At 41.8% G+C, this 20,375-nt stretch overlaps 1 protein-coding gene across 8 annotated transcripts in view; it reads right to left on the bottom strand.

Annotated features, from left to right (window-relative positions):
- Positions 1–9,405: 9,405 nt before the first annotated feature.
- The window catches only part of EML5 (EMAP like 5), a 96,022-nt gene continuing 85,052 nt past the window's right edge, over positions 9,406–20,375 (bottom strand). For 7 of the 8 annotated variants that reach the window (XM_082231859.1, XM_082231864.1, XM_082231861.1 and 4 more), the window contains 9 exons: positions 18,822–18,979; positions 16,789–16,903; positions 15,332–15,520; positions 14,933–15,105; positions 13,221–13,383; positions 12,249–12,352; positions 11,841–11,994; positions 10,864–10,964; positions 9,406–10,237 (listed from right to left, as the gene is read on the bottom strand). In XM_082231859.1, the coding sequence (XP_082087985.1) occupies positions 10,201–10,237; positions 10,864–10,964; positions 11,841–11,994; positions 12,249–12,352; positions 13,221–13,383; positions 14,933–15,105; positions 15,332–15,520; positions 16,789–16,903; positions 18,822–18,979 (1,194 nt within the window). In that variant the 3' untranslated portion in view covers positions 9,406–10,200. The remainder of the gene's footprint in view (positions 10,238–10,863; positions 10,965–11,840; positions 11,995–12,248; positions 12,353–13,220; positions 13,384–14,932; positions 15,106–15,331; positions 15,521–16,788; positions 16,904–18,821; positions 18,980–20,375) is intronic. The other variant, XM_082231862.1, reaches the window with a different exon arrangement.

Raw genomic sequence — 20,375 nt, 5'->3', positions numbered from 1 at the left:
ATTATGATAGGTCTGGGTCTGGTCAATGCCTGAATGAGAGACCAGCTGGGAAGAAAGGCAAGATATAAATGGAATAAATTAAATAGAACTCTTTTGAATGGAAATCAGGCTGGTGGAGAGATCTAACTGCAGGTCAGCTGTCAGCACCCCATCCCAACAGACTGAATTTCCCTCTCCCAGTTTATTCAAATTGGTGTCAAAGCTTGCTACAGCTAGCATTTGAAACCAGATTTTAAAGTTTGACTGTAAACCTGGTTAAGGTACAGTCTGGCTAGCTGTTAAGTTGTTGACGAATCCTTCAGCTTTGCTTTAGAATTTACTCTTGGAAGGTAGTTTGTATGGGGGAAAGAGCATTCTGTCTTCTAAATGCTGTTTAAGGAAAGGCCTGAATTGTATCTGTTGCCTTCATTGCAGTTCGTCTAGATGGCTAGTCTCAGGAGCAAAGGAGTATGGGCAGGCCTGCTAATAAGTCTGTGTATTGAAGTACTGGTTTTCCTTGAAACAGTACTTTACTATAATTATACATAGGTATATCCTGGAATCTAAATGGCAGAAATGGGTGTTCTTCTGGGCTCCTTAGGGTATAATATAAAAGATTAAGCAGTAACATAAATGTATTTTTTATTAAATCTTTTGTATCTTTTGGGGAACTACATTTTCACAAAAATATACAAAAGATAATATTCTGTACAAATATTTACATTAGATATCGGAAAACAAAAGTTAACTCCACATTTTAAACTCAAGTTTGACCAATATATTCTTGAATTCTGAAATTTAACAACCGAGGAAATTATTTCGAAATCTCTGTTTTCAGATTTTTTAAATAAAAAACTTGATTTATGCAAAAAAAAGAGGCTTAACTGATACACTTTTTAAATAACAAATTCTAAGATTATTTGATCACAGGGATTAGCTCTTTATGATGAAAACCCAAAAGAGAACACAATTTGCTACTGTAATAAAGGTCACAGTTAACATACACCTTTGGGTTATAGTTGGACGTAACATTTTGTTGCTGCTGTTAAAGCAAAATGGATCATCTGACAAACACGTTAGAGTGAGATATTGGGGACCTAGAAAATAAATCGTTCCAGGAATTTCAGTGAAATGTGGTAAAACAGACAGTGAAGGGCATAAAAAGCGTGTTGTGTTAAAAAAAATAGGAACAGTGACAAAGCATGGCATTTCTAGTTAATAAAAGCTTCTGCTTTCAATTCATAATGATGAATACTTCAGGGCTTTTGGAAATCGCATATTCAAATACTTATTTGTAACCTTGTTTATGGAAATACTTTCAATTTGCAGGAAGCTATTCCTGTTTCACTGAGGACAAAACTAGCCAGGAGCTGTCCTCACATGAGAAAAGGAGAGATGACTGCTTCAAGCAGCAGAAACACAGAGGCAGCACATCCCATTTTATATGTTTATTTCCCCCTTGTTTCCGATAGAGATCTCCTCTCACCCCTTCTTCCTTGGTAGGGAAGAAGGTGCCATTTTGTGGTCCGCCTCAGGTGCCAGAACGTCTTGGGCCAGCCCTCTTTGGCTGTCGCCTAAAACGGCTGGAAGCAGCCTGGCGATATTAAGCCCTTTGTGGCAGAAGCTGACCTTTAATACTGTGCAGCTTAACCTGCAGTTGCCAGCGCTCACTGGCAAAATCGAAAACAAGGTTCTGTTGACCCAATTCCCACCCACATCTCCAATCTGGCTTCAGACAAACCAAGCATCAATAAATCCCTCTAAACACACTTTCCGGTGCCTCTCAGCCTGAGATCCAAAACATTTATTTGGAAGCAAGTCCTGTTGATTTCAGGGCAGCTTGCTTCAAAATAAGTAGCACAAAGGACGTCAAGTAAGTGGGTAAGTTTAGGTTTCACCAGCATAGTGGGTCGGATAATGCATCCTCTGTTACCACTTGCAATGCACCCTGCAGATGTTTTGTTTGTTGTAATGCCAAAGTTTTCCAAACTTTGCATGTTTTGTATCAGTCCTGTACAGATGGTCAAATCCAGCCCAGCACCACCCACGTGCTAGGTGCTTGACAGCTTTCCTCTACTTTGCGTGGTTCTTTGCCTTCCTGTGCAAGCAGAAAATTTGGTATATCAAATCTGTTGTGGGTCACCAAACATAGCTGTTGGGACTGGATTTGTTGGGGGTCAGATGTGGCACAGAGCTGCTCTCTAAATACAGAGTACTGTATAGGTCCATTTAAATACATAATTTGCCTTCCTTTGTACATCCTATGATTTGGGACCAATTTATTGAATGTTATCAAGTAGTTTAGGACCACAGGTCACTTTACCAGGTGACAGCTGTTAAAACTGTATTCCCTATTCATTTCAAACACACACACACAGAGGGAGACAGACAGACAGACACTGGATGAGTTCAAAAGGATGTCCTACAATTCAGTTCAGTCCTACAATTATAAATTTTCAGTAAGCATCATCTAGTCTATAGTTTTGCCCTTATTATCTTGAGTCACACTTACAAGAAAAAGCAACTAAAACGTTATATTGTGTGCAAATAAATCAATGTTTTCTAAGCCAAGGTTCTGTATTCAAGAACACTGCAGCAAGGTGAAGCTTTACATTTAGCCACACAATTGTTCTTTTAAATTACTTTAGATGCCCCAAGGCTCCAAAGCACAATCCTAATGAAATATTTGCAATAAAATGAAAAACAAAAACAAACCAGGCTTTATCATTATGGAAAAGCGTTGAAAGCACCAAGATTTTTTCAAAAAAGTGAACCACAAAGTCATGTAGTTTGTGCAAGATTTCATGCATTTAGGTTTGGGGTTAAAATAATAATTTACAGAATTCTCAAAATATTCACCAGCCTTCATGGCCATAGCAGGATACAGTCTAGAGTTTAGAAACTAACATTCATGCACCTGAAATATGAATTCTACACTCAACACATTTTGCTTAAAAAAATAGTGTTCTACATCAGACTCTCGAGAAATCTTAATTATGGAATTGTGTTTTTTATTCTAAATTATATTTTCTTCAGGGGGCAGGGAGTTATTAAAGGATGATCTGTGGTAATTCCTATTTAGGAGAATCCATGAAAATTGAATTTCTAAAATGGCTACTTTTCACTAGATGCAAAGCAAAATACAGTCTTAGTTAGGGGCCCATATCTTGCAAATGAATGAAATCAATGTCCCCTCAGACTAAATGGTTATCCAAATCTCATGATTCTTGGAAGTGTGAGGCTTGTGCCTCTAGGGGGCACAAACATTTGCCAGAGAGTTTCAAAGAGCTGGATAGGAGGAACCTGAGAAGGAACAGGCTAGGAATCTGCAATACAGAAAGCTGCTGTGTGCCACAGCCTGTAGACTTTGCAGTGCTAGAGCTGCGCCAGCTTTAAGGCAGTGCGGATGGTTCCCCCGCACAGAGCGCCAACCAAGAGGGCACAAATCTAAGAAGATCCATCTGGAGGCACTAAATTTTGGCCCCGCACAGGCCTTGCCATATTACAAAAGATTACCAAAGTCCGCCTCTGGCTGGATATGTCTTTCTCATAAGTTTTTGTTCCACTCCTGGAGCTCCTTAAGTTGTGCGGCAGCTCCCTACACACTCCCATTCCTATGTGGTTTTTCTACTGCCATTTTTGTTATGAGTTGCATACCTACGCAAGAACAAGTCTGTATGGACTTCTGGGTTTGGTACTATGCTAGAATTTGTCTCTCATTTTGCAACCATAATAGATTGAAATTGCTTGTGGGTAGGGGGGATACCAGTCCAGGGACAGCTGCCTATTTTGTATAAAGGAGTAGCAGCCAGTTACAGACCCTCTACGCTCCACAGACTGGATTTTTGGAGCTCTTTAAGTGTGTTGTCTGTGGACTGCACTTGGCATTCGGGCCCTCCTTCCCAGAGGCCCAGAGATTTCACTATGTGCAAAGGTTGCCGTGCTGTAAAATGCATTTGGGTGGTATTCAAAATTAGTTAAACTCTATATTTTTCATTGTTATTTATTTATTAAATTTGCATACCACCTTTTCCCAGCGATCGCAGGATGGTTCGCAACATAAAAATACAAAATGAGAACACAAAATGCCATAATAAAAACAAACCAATAAACCCCCACCCACCCACAAAGACCTTTAAAAGTCCATAGAATGTTAATCAGCCCAAGGCCTGGTTATAGAGAAGCTTTTCACTTGGCGCCTAAAGATAATGTAATGCAGGGGCCGGGTGAGCCTTCCTGGGGAGAGCATTCCACAAATGGGGAGCCACTGCAGAAAAGGCCTGTTCTTGTGTTGCCAACCTCTGGACCTCTCGAGGAGGAGGCACACGACGAAGCGTATCAGATGAGGATCTCGGTAGGTTCATATGGACAGAGATGGTCCTTGAGCTATAGCGGTCCTGAGCTATAACCAGCACTTTGAATTGGGCCCAAAAGCTAATTGGCAGCTAGTGCAGTTGGGCCAGGAACAGTGTAATAAGTTCAAACCACCTTTCGCTGATGAGCAACCTGGCCTTGAATTCTGTACCAGCTGAAGTTTCTGAACTGCCTTCAGAGGCAGCCCCATAACACATTGCAGTAATCTAACCTAGAGGTTACCACAGCATAGATGACATAGGTTAGGCCATCACTGTCCCTGAGTGCAGCTAGGTCCCCAGCCAAAGGCTAAGCCACCTTAGCCTCAAGTGACAGCAAAAGATCTGGAAGTATCCCCAAGCTACATACCCGCTCCTTCAGAGAGTGTGTAACCCCATGAAGAGCAAGCAACCTCACAGCCATCTGGTTTAGCAAACCGCCCACTAAGATTCCAGTTACAGATAGGTAGCCGTGTTGGTCTGCCATAGTCAAAATAAAAAAATTCCTTCCAGTAGCACCTTAAAGACCAACTAAGTTAGTTCTTGGTATGAGCTTTTGTGTGCATGCACACTTCTTCAGATAAGTATCTTATCTTCAGATAAGTGGTATCTGAAGAAGTGTGCATGCACACGAAAGCTCATACCAAGAACTAACTTAGTTGGTCTTTAAGGTGCTACTGGAAGGAATTTTTTTATTTCGCCCACTAAGAGAGTTTCAGTCTTATCTGGATTGAGCTTCAGTTTATTGGTTCTCATCCAGTCCATTACCGAGACAAAACAATGGTCCAATCTGCCACACCATAAAGGAGAGGTAGAGCTATGTGTCATCAGCATATTGCTGATAATGCACTGCAAAAGGCTGGATAACCCCACTCAGAGGTTTTGTGTAGATGTTAAACAGCATTGGAGATAAAATTGTACCCTGAGGCTCCACAGGGCCAATGAGCAGCCCCCAAGCATCACCCTGTGGAAAAGTCCATCCAAGTAAGACCAGAACCACCTCAAAGCGGTGCCACCCACTCCTAGCTTGCACAGTTGCCCCAGAAGGATATCCTGTCCAATGGTATCAAAAGCCTCTGAGAGGTTGAGAATTGACAAGGACACATTTCCCCTGTCTCTTTTCCAACAGTGATTCCTCGCTTCCATCATACAACGCGGCCAAAGCAGTTTCTGTGCGAAAACCAGGCCTAAACACTGATTGAAATAGATCTAGAAAATCAGTTTCCTCCAAGAGCTCCTGGATCTGGTACAGACCAACCCCATCCTGCTTACCCATCCTGATCTGTAACAGACCAGATCAGCCTCCTCATCCACAATCAAATCATGGTTGAGAGAGGTGTTATTCAAAGCTGGCTTGGCATTCAACAATAGCAGCTGCAGACCCAAAGTCTGCTGATAGGACAACCACAATTTCCCAGGCTTGAAGGAAGGCTGGCACATGGCACAGTCACTAACTGCCTGTGCCGTGCGCCCCTTACCAGAAGACCCACTGAAATGGATGTATTCACAGAGTATGCAATTTATACATTACTATTTACTGCTGTAATAAAGATGGAGCCATTTCCTTTCTGGGCAAGGTGATCAGGAGGTTAGTAGTTGACCAGCTGCAGATATGCCTGGAGGAAGCAGGTTATATATGCCCATTTCAGTCTTGTTTCAGGCCCTGTTTTTGCACTGAAACAGTCTTGATTGTCCTATAGGGACTGTGCCCCTATTCATTTTGCTTGATCTCTCAATGGCTTTTGACACTATTGACCATGGTGTCCTTCTGGAATGCCTCAGAAGCATGAGTTGGAGGCACCATATTATGGTGGTTTCACCCCTATTGGCAGAGACTATTGCTCAACCTCACGGCTTTTGTTCTGTGGGGTGCTGAAAGGGGCTATGCTGTCTCCTGCACTATTTAACATCTTTATGACATGGTTTGGAGCTGTCATCCATGAATCTGGAGCATGGTTTCCATAGTCTGCCATTGCTAACCTCTCAAGAGTTTTCCATGGCTATGAGTGCTTATGCTCTGCTTAGCTGTTCCAGCACTGCATAGCCTGACCTCAGTTGTCCATGCTCTGGTGACCTCCTGCCTGAACTACAGTAATGCACTATACATGGGGCTGCCCTTGAAGATCATCTGAGGCTGCAGCTAGTGCAGAATGGCTGCTAGGTTGGATGGGACCATGTGTCACCGGTCCTGAAAGCAGTGCTCAGGCTGTCAGAGCTACTAGGCTCAATGCAAGGTGCTAGTACTAGCACAAAACTCTGAACAGTACCCAAAAGAACACCTCCTCAAGTAACAACCATACAGGACCCTGTGGGGTGTGAAACAGAGCAATCAAATACAACATTCCTAGAGTGGACATAAAAAGGGGATGTCTGGACCAGCCAGTCGGAACTTCCTGTTTCCTCCTGGGTTCCTCTACATGTGACCAGAGGTGGACGTGACCTCACCTGTGCAGGTAACAAAATAGCACAGGGGAGGCAGCCATCTGACTCTCTGACTCCATTCCCACAGGCCCTATGATCAGCAGGAGGGGTACTGTTGGTGCTGCTGCGAGCTGCTGCCCAGTTAGCCTTAACCTATGAAGTAACCTTGGGGGTTTCTTGTTTGTGGAATGCCCCCCCCCCCCGTGAGATGCATCTATCTCTCTCATTATTGATGTTCAGGAGGAACTTAAAAACATTCCTGTTCACCCAGGCATTTGACAGCTGAAAGGTACTGTTCCGGACAGCCTTATAACTACAAGCTGTGAATGTGATTGTTTTAAAATGCTTTTAGACGTTTCAAAATGTTGTTGGATCTTGTTATTGTTTTTAATGTTTGAATATGTTTGAATTTGATTTTTCATAGTATTAAGATGTATTAAGTTTGCTGCCCTGGGCTCCTTACTGAGGAAGTGCGGGATAGAAATTTTAATAACAAGTTGTTGCTTGGGTGCCTAATATTTGTTCTTACATAATATAGAACTGTCATTCACACACATACCGTATTTTGTGATTTTTGAAATGCCTGCTTGGAAAAGAGGACTCATTTTTGTAACTGTTCAATTAGCTTGGCTTCCAGAACATTTCACTATAGTCTCTATATTATGCAAATGCTTATACATGGAGAGTGGTATCAACAGTTCATGTTTTCAAAATAAACTGACACATTTGCGATTATTTCAGTCTGAACTTTCAGCTTGCTGAACGCCTTTGATACAACAGTTACTTACATATCCCTCCACCACGCTCATGAAACAAAATGTAGTGCAGGCCCAACTCATATGATCTTCTCTTGATGGAGAAGAAATAAACACTTGTTTAAGCACCTGTGTTACAACATTGTATGCAAATAGTGGAAATACGACACGTGCTCTTCCCTCCAACATGGAAAATAACATTGGCTGGGTAAGCATGCAGATAAACCCTAATTAGTCCATCCAAATATGGTCTCTCGTTAAATCCCTTCTAATTTATGAGGTGTTAAAAGTGCAAAGCCAAGGCATCTGGTAGACCTGGAGGCCTCCAGAGGTTGTTAGACTCCAACTCCATCAACCCCAGCCAATATGGCCAATGATAATGGAATTTGGGGGCTTGTTCTATAAGATCTAAAGTAACATAACCAGGAGAAGAATTTGGTTTGCTTGTATCACAGTGATTGGTGAGTGCATAGTAGGTTTAGCATGCTTACATGTTTATCCACATTGTATTAATGTGGATGCTGGGAGGCAAAAAGCCAGAGGTTTTTCACAATGCTGCAGTGAGCCTCTGGCTTGCACACTTCCCCCTCCTTCTTCCAATTCCTTCATAGCTGGGAGGTGGAATTTGAAAGCTTTCACTTCTCTTTGTTTTTTTTTAATTAACTGCAGCTCATCATTTTGTCCAAACCCCCCAAAACATGGTTTAAATAAGCCAACTTCAAAACATGGGTTATGGGTGTTATCATGTATTTGGTTATGAGAAGAGAGTTCTGACATGATATGTAATCAAACTGGCTTTAAAAAAAGATGTTACATTTCCTGGATTGCCGTGTATAATTACTGTACATGGAAAAATAATTCTAGACAATAATCAAGACAATTTTATGTTGTTTAGTTACCCCCAAATAAGTTAAACACTCTGCTGAATGGTAAATCAGCATAGTTATGTCAAAAGATGGATTTCCCCCTCCCCATCCACTTTCAAGCATGCTTTGGGGTAAATCTGATGTTCACATTAGGGTTCGCGGAAAACTAGAACATAATTTTGTGAATGTTGCATTGGGAAGAGTTAATTCTATTTTTGCATCTCATTATATTGATGTCCCACAATGCACAGGATATACACATTACCCTGATTTAGATAACCTGAACCCAGCAGAAGGCTGCATGATTGCTGGGATGCTGAATTCTCATTGTTCAGAGAAACAGGGAATGGGCGTGCCTGGCCTCAAATTAGATCTAAAATGTTTCACACAGGAGTCAGGATGCATCTCAGTACTAATCAGTGAGGGAAGTAAAAGAGGGGTGCCAAGACTGTGCATGCAGTGGAATGTGCCAGGGACACAAATGTCACAGAAGTGATTCATTTGTCACCTGCAATTCTCATGTATATACCTGTACTAAGAAGCACAAACCAGTGTATTCAGAATGTATGCTTATTTTGATGCTTACATTTGGTTGTTAGAACCATTTCAAACATACAGGCACTTGCATTTCAAAAATCTAACTCGCCAACTTGCGTGTAATTTTTCCCTGTGTGGATACAATTTTGACACGGGGTTGCTTTCAGAACAAATGATCTGTGCCTTCATGTGCCTTCTGAGGTGGAATCTGTGGGTGCCTGTATGCATGAATGAATGAATGGACTACCTGTAAGATTATTAGCCGGAGAGCAAGAGATTCAATGAGTCTTATTCTGTGCAAAATAATAATAATTGGTAAAATGTATCTGAAGTATCTGTTCACTTTGAATTTACTAATCAATGCTGTGAAAATGCAATTAATAAATCCTATTGCATCTAATGGCACCCCACAGCTTCATAACTGTATAAACATTAACATGAGCAGCCTGGTCCTCATTTCCAGCACAGCTCTGCAAGCAAACACAGCGATTTATCTTTCATTGAGAACACTTTTATTCACAAGGCAAAAACCAGAGTTAGACTTTTAGGTTGTGGGCAAGGCACTCACAATGTGAGCAAATGTTATTCTGCTCACAGAACTAATTTAATGCTTGTGATACAAAAACACTAAATCAGCCTTGAAGAATGGGCTCACGCATGTCTACTAGCATTCACCAGACATGATTACAACCCAAGCCTTAAAACCAATAGAATTCTGCAGGTCCTAGGAACAAACTTAATTCTTGGGACTTTTTTGTGAACTAGATAAACCTTTTGCTGGTTTATCCCTTTTATTTTCTATTTTATTTTCACCCATTTAAAAAAATATTATAGTTTAAGAGCTGCAAGGTGGCTTTCATTTCAGTAATAAAATAAGGAGTCTTCTATTTGAGTGAGAGTCAATCCCCAGTACTTAAACATTCATGCTGAAAGTAAACACAGCAATGTACAGCACTAGGTCAGAAATAACATCTCTTGATTACAAATTCAGGATCTTATTGGGAAACTGTACACTGAGCCAAAACTCACTTCTTCCTTTCCATGTGTTTCAGCATCTGGCAGTGAGTGGGAAACAGATGTAGGATATCTGATACTGCAGTAATGTGACTAGACTCAATACATTTGCAGTGCTCCATCCTTCTGATAGACTCTAGTCAGTCAGGTGGATTGTTGTCTGTTTTTATCAGCACCATTTCTCGAAGCATGCTGGACACTGGAGAATGTCTCTTTGCAATTGTGGGGCACTGACGCCTCTTCAGTAGTGTCCTCTTTGGAAGGTCTCCATGTCTCTCAATGTGGCATATGTACACATTTCCAGACAAATATGCTGTATTTTCAAACAGAAAGTAAGAGAAGAAATAAAAGTTACAGCAAGCTGATAGATTTTAAAATTAATTTCAATGTATATTTAAAGTTGTTATGCTTGGTTTTTTGCTAGTTCAACATGACTGCTTGTCTTTCAAGCATCTGAGTGTCGGGGTAATTGCCGGCAGGCAGGGCGGGCGACCAGGCAACGACATTATATGTGCCAGCCCATTACTCTTATCTGCGTGCCGCTCCTCAATCTTCTTCCCCAATGAGATTCTGTGACTCATGTCCAGAGACACTGAGCACACATTAGCAGAGAAACAACATCAGCAGAAGCTAGGCTCTGGGGTGTAAGTACTAAGCTACTTTATTTATATACAAAATCAGGACAAAGGAAAACATGGCTCATTTCCTTCTTGCTCTCAGAGAGAAGAGAGAACATAAAAGCAATACAGAACAGAACTTCTGTTCACAAGACTCCAACAATCAGTGCTGGATGTAAAACACAGACATGTGATTAAAACATTCCCACACGTCTGCACAGCGAGGGAATGGGATACAAACACTGAGTCCATTTTCAGAAAAAGCAGAAAATAATTTGCTTTAATCTGTTTTTTTCTAGCATTTAGATAAAGATTTACATACCTGCTGTCATCTCCGCCAGCACTAACAACATATCTGTCCCCACTTGTAAAACGAATATTAGTCACGTGGGCTGAGTGACCTAAAAATCGTTTATGTTTTGCCTTTGAAATAAAACAAAATCTACATGTCATTTTCATTATTTTTAAAATGAGCCCCTAATCCCACAGTATGCATATGTAGAATTATTTTTAATCTGTCTCCCCCACAACATGCTGCTACCATCCACATTACTGCCGCACTATCCCAATCTCTGCTGACCCTTTAGAAACAAAAGTGTGGTTCAGCAGCTGGATCCAGCTGCTGAACCACACTTCTGTTTCTATGTAGAGAACTGCAGAACAGTGATACAGCAGTTGCACATGCATTCTCTTATTTGTTCTCTCAGTGTTGTGCTCCTCCACTGGGAAACAGCACTCTGGGGCTAGGCTGAGTCCAGTCTGCTACTCAACTGTCCACAAAGGGCTGCAAATCCGCTTACATCTTATAAGGTGGGACAGCATTGCAGGCCAGCGCTGCCTTGCCCAATGTTTCCTGATGAGGGGCTGCCTCTGCTGGAGGAATATCAGATGGCAGGGAACCAAAATGGCTCTCTGACGGCCAGGAAAACTACCTGCCAAATAACCAATGGCCATGTCAGACCTCTTACATCTGGAATCAATAAAGTTGTGGCCTTGAGTCTTGACTGGTTTCTGTACTGGGTCAGGTTGGCAGGGTTGCAGCACTTGGGCACACAACAGCTACTTGCAACAGGATAGTGGCAAGTTGTATGAATGGAGTCAGGACTGTCCCATTGACTCAAACCACCAAGCAAGCAATGATACTTGTATCTCTCATTTTCCATCTTCAAAGGACTCCAGAGGTCCTGTTGAAGAAAACTAGGTGGTAAAGAAAAATATCCTGCAATTTTCCTTCTCCAATTTTACAGTGGTTCACCTTAGTAAAGGAGCTCTCATAATCTTCAATCAAAAGGTTCTTACAAATTTTTCTGGACAAGGGAAGTCGAACAGCTTGACCATGCCAAAGTCATCGCCTGTTACAAGGCTGATTCCCGAGTGAGAAACACAGGCACAATTTACATCAGCTTTCTCAGCATGCCTGGACCAGATTCCAACAACTTCATCTCCTAAAATGCTGAAGCAAAAGGTAGGAAATGGAGCCATTTAAAGAAATACATTTTGAGGATTGATGTAATTTTATTTACTTATTTAAAGTGTTTACATAGATCATTTATTCTATTAAGAGTACAGGATGGTGCACAGCAATTATGTCACAGCACAAATAGTGTCAGAAAAACTACTTATACATCCATAAAACAGGAATTGCATAAATTTCGGCAGGAAATGATGTGGCATATTTTAAGAAAGCTTCAGTATGTCTGGATTTACCTGGTCCAACTGGCCCATGTTATTCTATCAATCACAGTTTGATCCAGGAGCTGTTTTCCTGAAGGCACTTCATAAACTTGCCTTTTGTAAGACCCAGTAGAGACCTATAAGATTTAGTATAGAGTGATACAGTTGCAGATATTCTAAAGATATTTTTGTCTTGAAATACGTTTCTGCTAAGGAACAAATAGGTCAACATATCAAGAGATACTAATCAATATAATTTTCAAAATCAACAGGAAAACTGTTGGTGTATGTACCTGGTCCTATGCTATCCTGTCAATCATCCTATTCTTATTAGGATTTGGTTTTCGCTTGAGTCTTGTCATGGTAACAATACTTAACAGAATATTCTAGGAATATAAAAAGTAGTGCATTTCTACAACACAACACAAAAGCTGAATTGTCTTTAAACTGGTTCAGACATAATGACAGCTTCTAAGTGAATAACTTGGAGCCACTCTCAAGCTTACAGTGGCACCATTCATGAGAACCAGCACCTTTGCATGGAGGTTGCAAATGTGGGTGCTGGCTATTGGCATGATACCAATGGCTTGAAAAAGGGTTCACTAATTACACAGATCCTGGTGGCCTGGTAGACACATAGAGGCACTGGTGCTCACAAACAGAAGCTTTGCTTAACTGCGATTCTATTTTGCAAGCCTATTTGCAGCACTGCGCCTTCCCAATGTGTTCTTTGTTATGTCTGAGCCTGTGTAACACATGAAACAAATAGGAGTTTTTAATTCCTGGACATAAACTAACCATCAATTCCAAGATGTATTTCTACTTACATGTGAGAGACGATAAACAGAGTAAGATATTGGAAATAGTTATTATTAATTAAATATTTATACTGCCCTTCATCCAAAGATCACAGGAAAGTTTACAATATAAAAACAAAAATACATGCCTTAGTAACAAACAAATTAATAAATTAATAAAAAAATAAAAGCTCCCAGTTATATTTACCTGAAGATAACAGCTATCTGCTGAAAAATCCATTTGAATTACAAAACTAGGAATGTCTTTGCAGTAGCTAGCTCGGTTAAGAGTAGGCCCCAATGTCAGGTCATAAAAATCCACTGCATTTTCACTGGAACCCACTGCTAAATAATGAGAATCTGGACTGAACCTATGTAGATAAACAGGATAAACGAGTTCTTGCTGGTGACATTGTATTAAACAAATCTCAAAATATTATTTTTTTCATTTACTTTTTATGCCAGATATTTTGTAAAATGATTGTGGTATAAAATGGAGCAAAGATTTAAAGCATATGCTATATAAATATGAAATAAAAGACATTTCAATGCTGCAGTTCTACATACATTTATCTTGGAGTAAGCCTCACTGAACACAGATTTACTTCTAAGTAACAATGTCATCAAATCATGCCTTTCACATAGTATATATCAAGTGGAGTATTTCCCCCCCTTTAATCACTAACTGAACCTCTCGAAATCAAACTTGGTCATTTCTTAACAATTTTCTCTGCCACAAAATGGTTTTATTCCATTTCAAACATTTTTTCCACATCAAATAACATCCTTTACTCTACTTGTTATGCTATTCCTGTTTTGTTCTCTGTTCATCTGTACATAGCATGGTATTCAACTACATTTTTACTCATTTAGTCATGTTCATTAATTTCAGTGGGTCTACTCTGAATAAACCTTAGTTAAACAGACCTCAAGTATAGACTCCACAAATACCACCACTGAAACTGTCAGTAATTTATGTTCTTGAAAACCTTGGGGTTTCACTAGGGCTTTGCAAAATCTGCATATATATATTTTTTAAAAAAATCTCTTTCTGGCTTGCACATGCACCCACCAAACAGGTGTCTGTTTATGTCAGCTGTGTGCAGTAGTGATTAGCAGCATAGCACAGCATTGCTGAGCTGGCTTCGCACCCGTCGCTGCCGATTACCATGAGGGGGAGTGGCAAAGCAGTGGGGAGCTCAGTGCAGTGGGCATAAAGCCGCAGAGCCAATCCAATGCTCCTGCCACTTACACTGTGCCAAGTTCGCTGCTGCCTTTCCCCTCCCCCTCAGATTGACTGGCAGAGATGTGCAGCATCGGGAACCCAGGTCAGCAACGCAGACCCACCCCACTGGCTGCTACTGGTTGTGTGTCTTAAAGGGGCCTAAATCACTCTGTTCCCTTCAAAAAATGGTGACAGGCAGTAGTGTGCACACAGTACATTCACTAACACAAGATCTTGTGATTGCCACCAGTTTGGATGGCCTTAAAAAGGAGTTTAGACAAATTCATGGAGGATAAGGCTATCAATAACTAGATCATGATGGCTGTGAATTTCCAGAATCATAGAATTGGAAGTGACCATAAAAGTCATCTAGTCCAACCCCCTGCAATACAGGAATGACCCATGACCCTGAGATTAATAGTTATTTGCTGGGGACATGACTGGACAGAGTGCTGTCACATTCATGTCTCCTTGCTGTCGCATTCATGTCCTTGTGGACTTCCCATAGGCACCTGGTTGGCCACTGTGGGGAGTGATTGCTGGCATAAATGGGACTTTGGTCTAATCTACCAGGGATACTCTTATGTTCTTAATGCTGCATCCTCATGCATGCACATCTACCATATCCAACAAGATGCGGATATAATTTTTAGAGAATCCAGAACCATAGCAGGTAAGGGAACATGATATCTCACCTGATGTCCTGAATGGCTGATCTTCTGTCCCTTTTCTTTCCCCATATTTTCAAAGAGTTCACTAACAAGATAATAAATTCTCCATTTTTCATGCCAATAGCCACCATGTCTCCCTCTGGACTATAAGACACAGTGCGTGCTGCGTGGCCCAAATTTACTTTGTTCACCATCTTCTGTGAGAATTGGTTTTTAAAAGAAAGCACAATTAAATGTTTCCATTTATGTACAATGAATATAGCATAGCAAGATTATGTCACGATTTATTTTTAGCTCTTACGTTTACTTAATTCCTGGAAATACATTTAAAAGAAAATATGTGCAAGTTTTCTCAGTGGATTTATTTTTAATGTATAATTTTTCTAAACAATTATATAGTTTTACTGTAATTTTTATACCTACTTTATCAGCAATATCCCAGAGTCTGACTGTCCCATCTTCTGCAGCAGAAAGGAAAACATCACGAGAAGGGTGTGTTGCTAGTCCCCAGATAGGCCCATCCATGTGACCATTAATTAGAATGTTACATGCTGCATTTTTTTCTCCAACTTCTATTATTTCAGCATTCTTTGTCCCAACAAGAATTTTCCCCTGGAACAATGTTCAGTTAATGAAAACTATTTTTAAAAATAGCATCTGTTGATGAGGGGTAACATGAATCTATGCATAGTAACTTAGAAATCATGAACATATTTCCACTAAAGGAATTGTTGAAATCATGAAAATATTAAATACTAGGGGGGCAGGATCCTTGCTCACTCTGACTGCCAACCTCCTACTATTTCCCCCATGTTAACCATGAGCTTCCCTTGCAACTACTAAGCTCCCTTTTCACCTTTCCAGTCCTATTTCTGAAGCCTCTTGTACTCCTTTTTTCACCTTCATACTCATTTCCATGCCTCTTCCTCCCTCCTTGTTTTTCACACCCCTTTGCACTGCCTGGTTTTCACCTCCACCTCCTTCCCCACCCGCCTTCTCCCACCTCTTTTCAAGTGTCCCTTGCACACAGACCATCCCCATTTCCATGCCACCTCCTCCTCTCTTCTATTTTGCAGCCCGCCTCCCTTTGCACACACATTCTCATTTTAAACACTGGGAAAGATTTGAGTAGAGCAAGAAGGAAATTGGGAAAGACTGTGCTGTATCCATGTTAGCTTTTTGGTGCTAGCTTGTGCTTCTGTGTTGTAGACACATTCGTTCTTTCTGCTTGTTAAAACTTAAAGAACAAAAAGATAACCCTCAGTGTTGCTCCCTTTCCAATCTAATTAGATCTCTCACATTGCTTTAAACCACCACTTTTTCTCTTTCAGTGTTCCTCCATCCCCTCTTTGTTCAAACCTCTCCTGTTGTGAAAACTGCCACTTTTCTGCTCTCGGTGTTCCTCTTTTCTTCCTCTCCCGTCCTCAGTACTTTCATGCAGCAGAGAGGATCTCAATATTGCTAGAGTATTGCCCAAGTCAAGAAACAGCAGTGAAAGGCACAACAAAAAAACTAAATACCAAAAATGCCAACATGCGTATATGCTTCCTCAACATGTTGTGAAGGTCACCAATCTGAATGGCTTTAAATGGGGATTAGACAAAAATCATGGAGTAGTTACATGGAGTAGCTACTAATCCTGATGGCTATATGCTACCTCCACAGTCAGAACACTGGACTACATAAGCCTTTTGTCTAACAGGCTCTTCTTATCTAATATTTGAATAGAATTTTAACAGCTAAGATTGAGAGTATACATGTTGTGATGGTTAGAAACAAACAGAAAAGATAGGTTGCTGACAAATAAGCAGAGATGATCTAAAACCAATATGAACCAACATGATAGATGTTGTCATCTCTTTAAGGAGACCAGCACTTACTTTGCCTCTGCACACAGAGCGAACACAGTCAATTATCTGTCCTGTCTCTAATCTGAAGGCACGACACCGCCTTAGCTCCTGATCCCATAATTTAACTGCTCCACCTTCTTTTGAGCTAGTGAAAATAAAGAAAGAAACATTATAGAAAGAATAGATAAAATCACTCAGTGTAAAATGCATGTGTTCAAATCCCATATTCCATTCATTCAATGGATATACAGTTGAGATTCACAAATGAATAATTAAAACCGCTATTTTAAAATATACAATATTATGTCAGTTTTGCTATCCACAAACTATTTTGCAATGGTTTTAGCTTACTTAAGAGTATGTAATTTTTAGATTTCCACATTTGTCATAGTTGTTAAACACATGTTTACTATTTTGTAGAAGCTTCTGTTATTTTAACTATTTCATGTCACATTGTAGTTAAGGCTAATATGCTAGCCAGTGAGAGCGTGAGTGCTCAACTTTTCACTTCCTTGACTTGGGTATTCATTCCCCTAATCTTAGACATAATCTAGTACAGTGGTGCCCAAACTTTTTTCAAGGAGGGCCAGATTTGATGAAGTGAAGGGCTGTGAGGGCCAACCAAAGTTGTTGCGCCTTTTTTAGGATTGAAATTGTTGAGGGTTTTTTTTAGGGTTGAAGTTGTTGAGGTTTTTTTTTGAGGCTTTTACCCCATAAACTGCCGATGGGGCTGGATTAGGCCCCCGAAACAGACAACAAGGGAATCAAAGGCGATTCACCTCGCAAGCGGTGCGCCATCCCTTTGGCCCAGGCAAGGCAGCGAGGCGGCGGCGGCTGCGAGGCGACCTCCTCGCCCGTCTCCTCGTGAGGGAAATGCAGCGTCGGCATCGAGGCGCCTCTGGCAGAGCAAGGCCGCTGGCCTTCGCCTTCCCCTCCACCTTCCTCCTTTTCACCGCGCCGCCTGCGCCTCCGCTGCCTCCCGCTCTCGCCGGGCCTTCCCGGGCGTCGGGCATCAGGCTCCAAGGGCGAAGGCGCCCCTCCTCGGCCCCACTCCACCACGCCCATCTGCAGCACGGGCCCCGCCGCCGCGCTCCCGCCAGCCGCCCTGGCCGCTTCGCCCACCTCCTCCTCGGGCTCGAAGCCTGGGTTGACCTGGCTCCAGGCCTGCCTTGAGCAAGATGAGAGCGGCGGCGGCGAGCAAGACGAAGGAGGAGAAGGAGAAGAAGCGCCGACGCCGATGCTGCTGCTGCCTGGCGGGTCCCGCAGCCGCCCCAGCTCCAGATGCTCCAGGCCGCCGGGAGGGCAAAGTCCCGCCCCTGAGCCTGGATGAAGGCCGCCGTCGCCACCTCAGAAATTTCTCTCAGGCCGGCCGAGTAACGGCGCGGGAAGAGAGCGCCTTCGCTTTCTCCACCGCCCACCTTCCAGCCCCCCGTCCCTGCCCACAGAGCGCCGCCTCGCAGGGGGAAGCGGGCAGGCTGGGCTGGCGGCTACACGGGCCACATGACGAGGTCTGGCGGGCCGGATTCGGCCCGCGGGCCTTGTGTTTGACACCCGTGATCTAGTACATGCTTAACTCTTTCTTATGTAAGAGAAAATGACTGAGGATACGCCTCACTTTATAATACATTTTGTTGCAGTAAAAATATAGGAAAACATAAAGAATACAAGATTATTTCTTAAAGTCAGTCACTCACTTTGAAATGATTATTTTTCTGAAAGGCTTATTAGTATTAAAGAAGATTGAGTCTAGCAGCAAACCATGCAATACTAGTGGGAAACAGGTGAAATCATTGAATTCAGTTTCCTGTTTTACTCATTGTAAATAATTAGGTAGGGAATTTTTCTAACATTTAACAAGTGTTGCCATGGTTGCTGTGTCAGTAAAAGTCACTACTTGCTCTGCTACAGCTAATAGAGATAAATAGGTTTAGGCTGTCAATTTACTTATGTACAAATGATGAATTGTATATACTTAAAAGTAGAACTACCACAGTGTAATTTACTTCAACACATTTATGCATTAATATATTTGTAAAATGTATCTGTAAGAAAACCAGACTCACGGCCTCTCCTTGCCTCCTGTTACAATTAAGCCATCTCGTAGTGTTGTGTACATTGCAAATATAGGCCCATTGTGAGCTTTGCCTACAATTCGATTCAGTATATGTTCTTTCCAAACACACACATCTCCACTGATTGTACCTGTAAATGTCAAATTATTCTGAAAAGGAGGGAGGGAATGTGTTCACCACATGATTTCAAAAGGGGGGAAATGCATATATTTATAATGAAACTACAGATGGTGCAGAGCACAGTGGACAGAATACTAACTGTGGTTAACTGCTACAAGCATTTTATACCAGTTCAAAAGATCTTCAGCAAAATGATTTATGTTATCAGTTAAAAATATTGGTTTTACGGTTTCAATACTTGGCCTGGAAACAAAGCACTACCTTCTCCCATAGAAACTTGCCTGCCAGTTAAGATTGGCCCTTGTCCAGGTTTTCCTGTTCTCAAAGCCAGTTAAAATGTCATTTTCTCTGGTAGTATCAATATGGAACTCCCTCCCCAGAAAGATTTGCCTTGCACCTTCTTAACATTTGTTTAGGTGTCAGGAGAAGTCTGTCCTGTTCTGTTGCACTTCAGTGGCTTTCTAATGGTATTGGAGATTTTCTTGTAAATTGAGTGCTCCTCAGAGGGCACGTGTTGCAGTGAGACCATCAGGACTGACCTCACCGTTTGTGTGGGTGGGAGCGATTGGATAGCCACAACAACCCTGATTGGTGGTCCCTCGGTTGCTGGGCAAATCTGGCCAATGGGGAATTTTGTGTATTAACTGAGGGACCTTTATATACCGCTGCACATTGCATAGAGCTTCCTCTTTTCGCCTCCTGCACCGGATCACCCGCCCACCCTCCCTATATTTAGGGTCTTGCTATGACCTTGCTATGCAGTCATGGGTCATCTGTTTTGGGACAGGGGCCTGGTAGGAATTTCCCCATTTGGTTGATTGGCTGGTGCCACTTGGGTTTCACCTGCCGCATAGCAAATTGTCACAATTTTGTAAGGTTTGGCAGTTAGGCATTGGTTCAAGGTGGTCCAGAGGTGGGGTTGGAATACCTGTCCCCTCCAATGCACAAAGCTTTTCCGTTAAAGGAATCCAGGGATTCACCATGCTTTTGTCAACCCCTTTCAGGGAGGGGGGGAGGGCCACGCAAGAGTCCCTGGGAGCATTTGGGGTGAGCTTGAGTCTGATTCTGGACCATTGCTCCCCCATGATGTTTACCTGTACTGACAATATGGTGGGGCCCAGTCGTCAGTGCTGCCCTGCTGTGGTCAGGTGCAGCTAGTCGGGAACCAATGCCTAAACAAATCCCTCACTATCTGTAATCAATAAAGTTGTGGCCAAAATTATGCCAATAACCTAAAAACTAAAATCCGTGTCAATTGTGTCTTTATTTTTTGGGAAGCTCCTGGGGATCTTAACATGCAATTACCGTTTATTCTGTTTTTTATGTGAGTTTTCTGCTGGTTCTGATTAGATTTTCTTGTATTTGTATTTAAAACTGCATTTGACCATTCTGGCAAGATTCAAACATCATTTAATAAACAAACAA

This window comes from Podarcis vaucheri (assembly GCF_965113315.1).
Source record: "Podarcis vaucheri genome assembly, chromosome: 1".
NCBI classification, from domain to species: domain Eukaryota; kingdom Metazoa; phylum Chordata; class Lepidosauria; order Squamata; family Lacertidae; genus Podarcis; species Podarcis vaucheri.
This window is presented reverse-complemented; position numbering and strand designations above follow the sequence as displayed.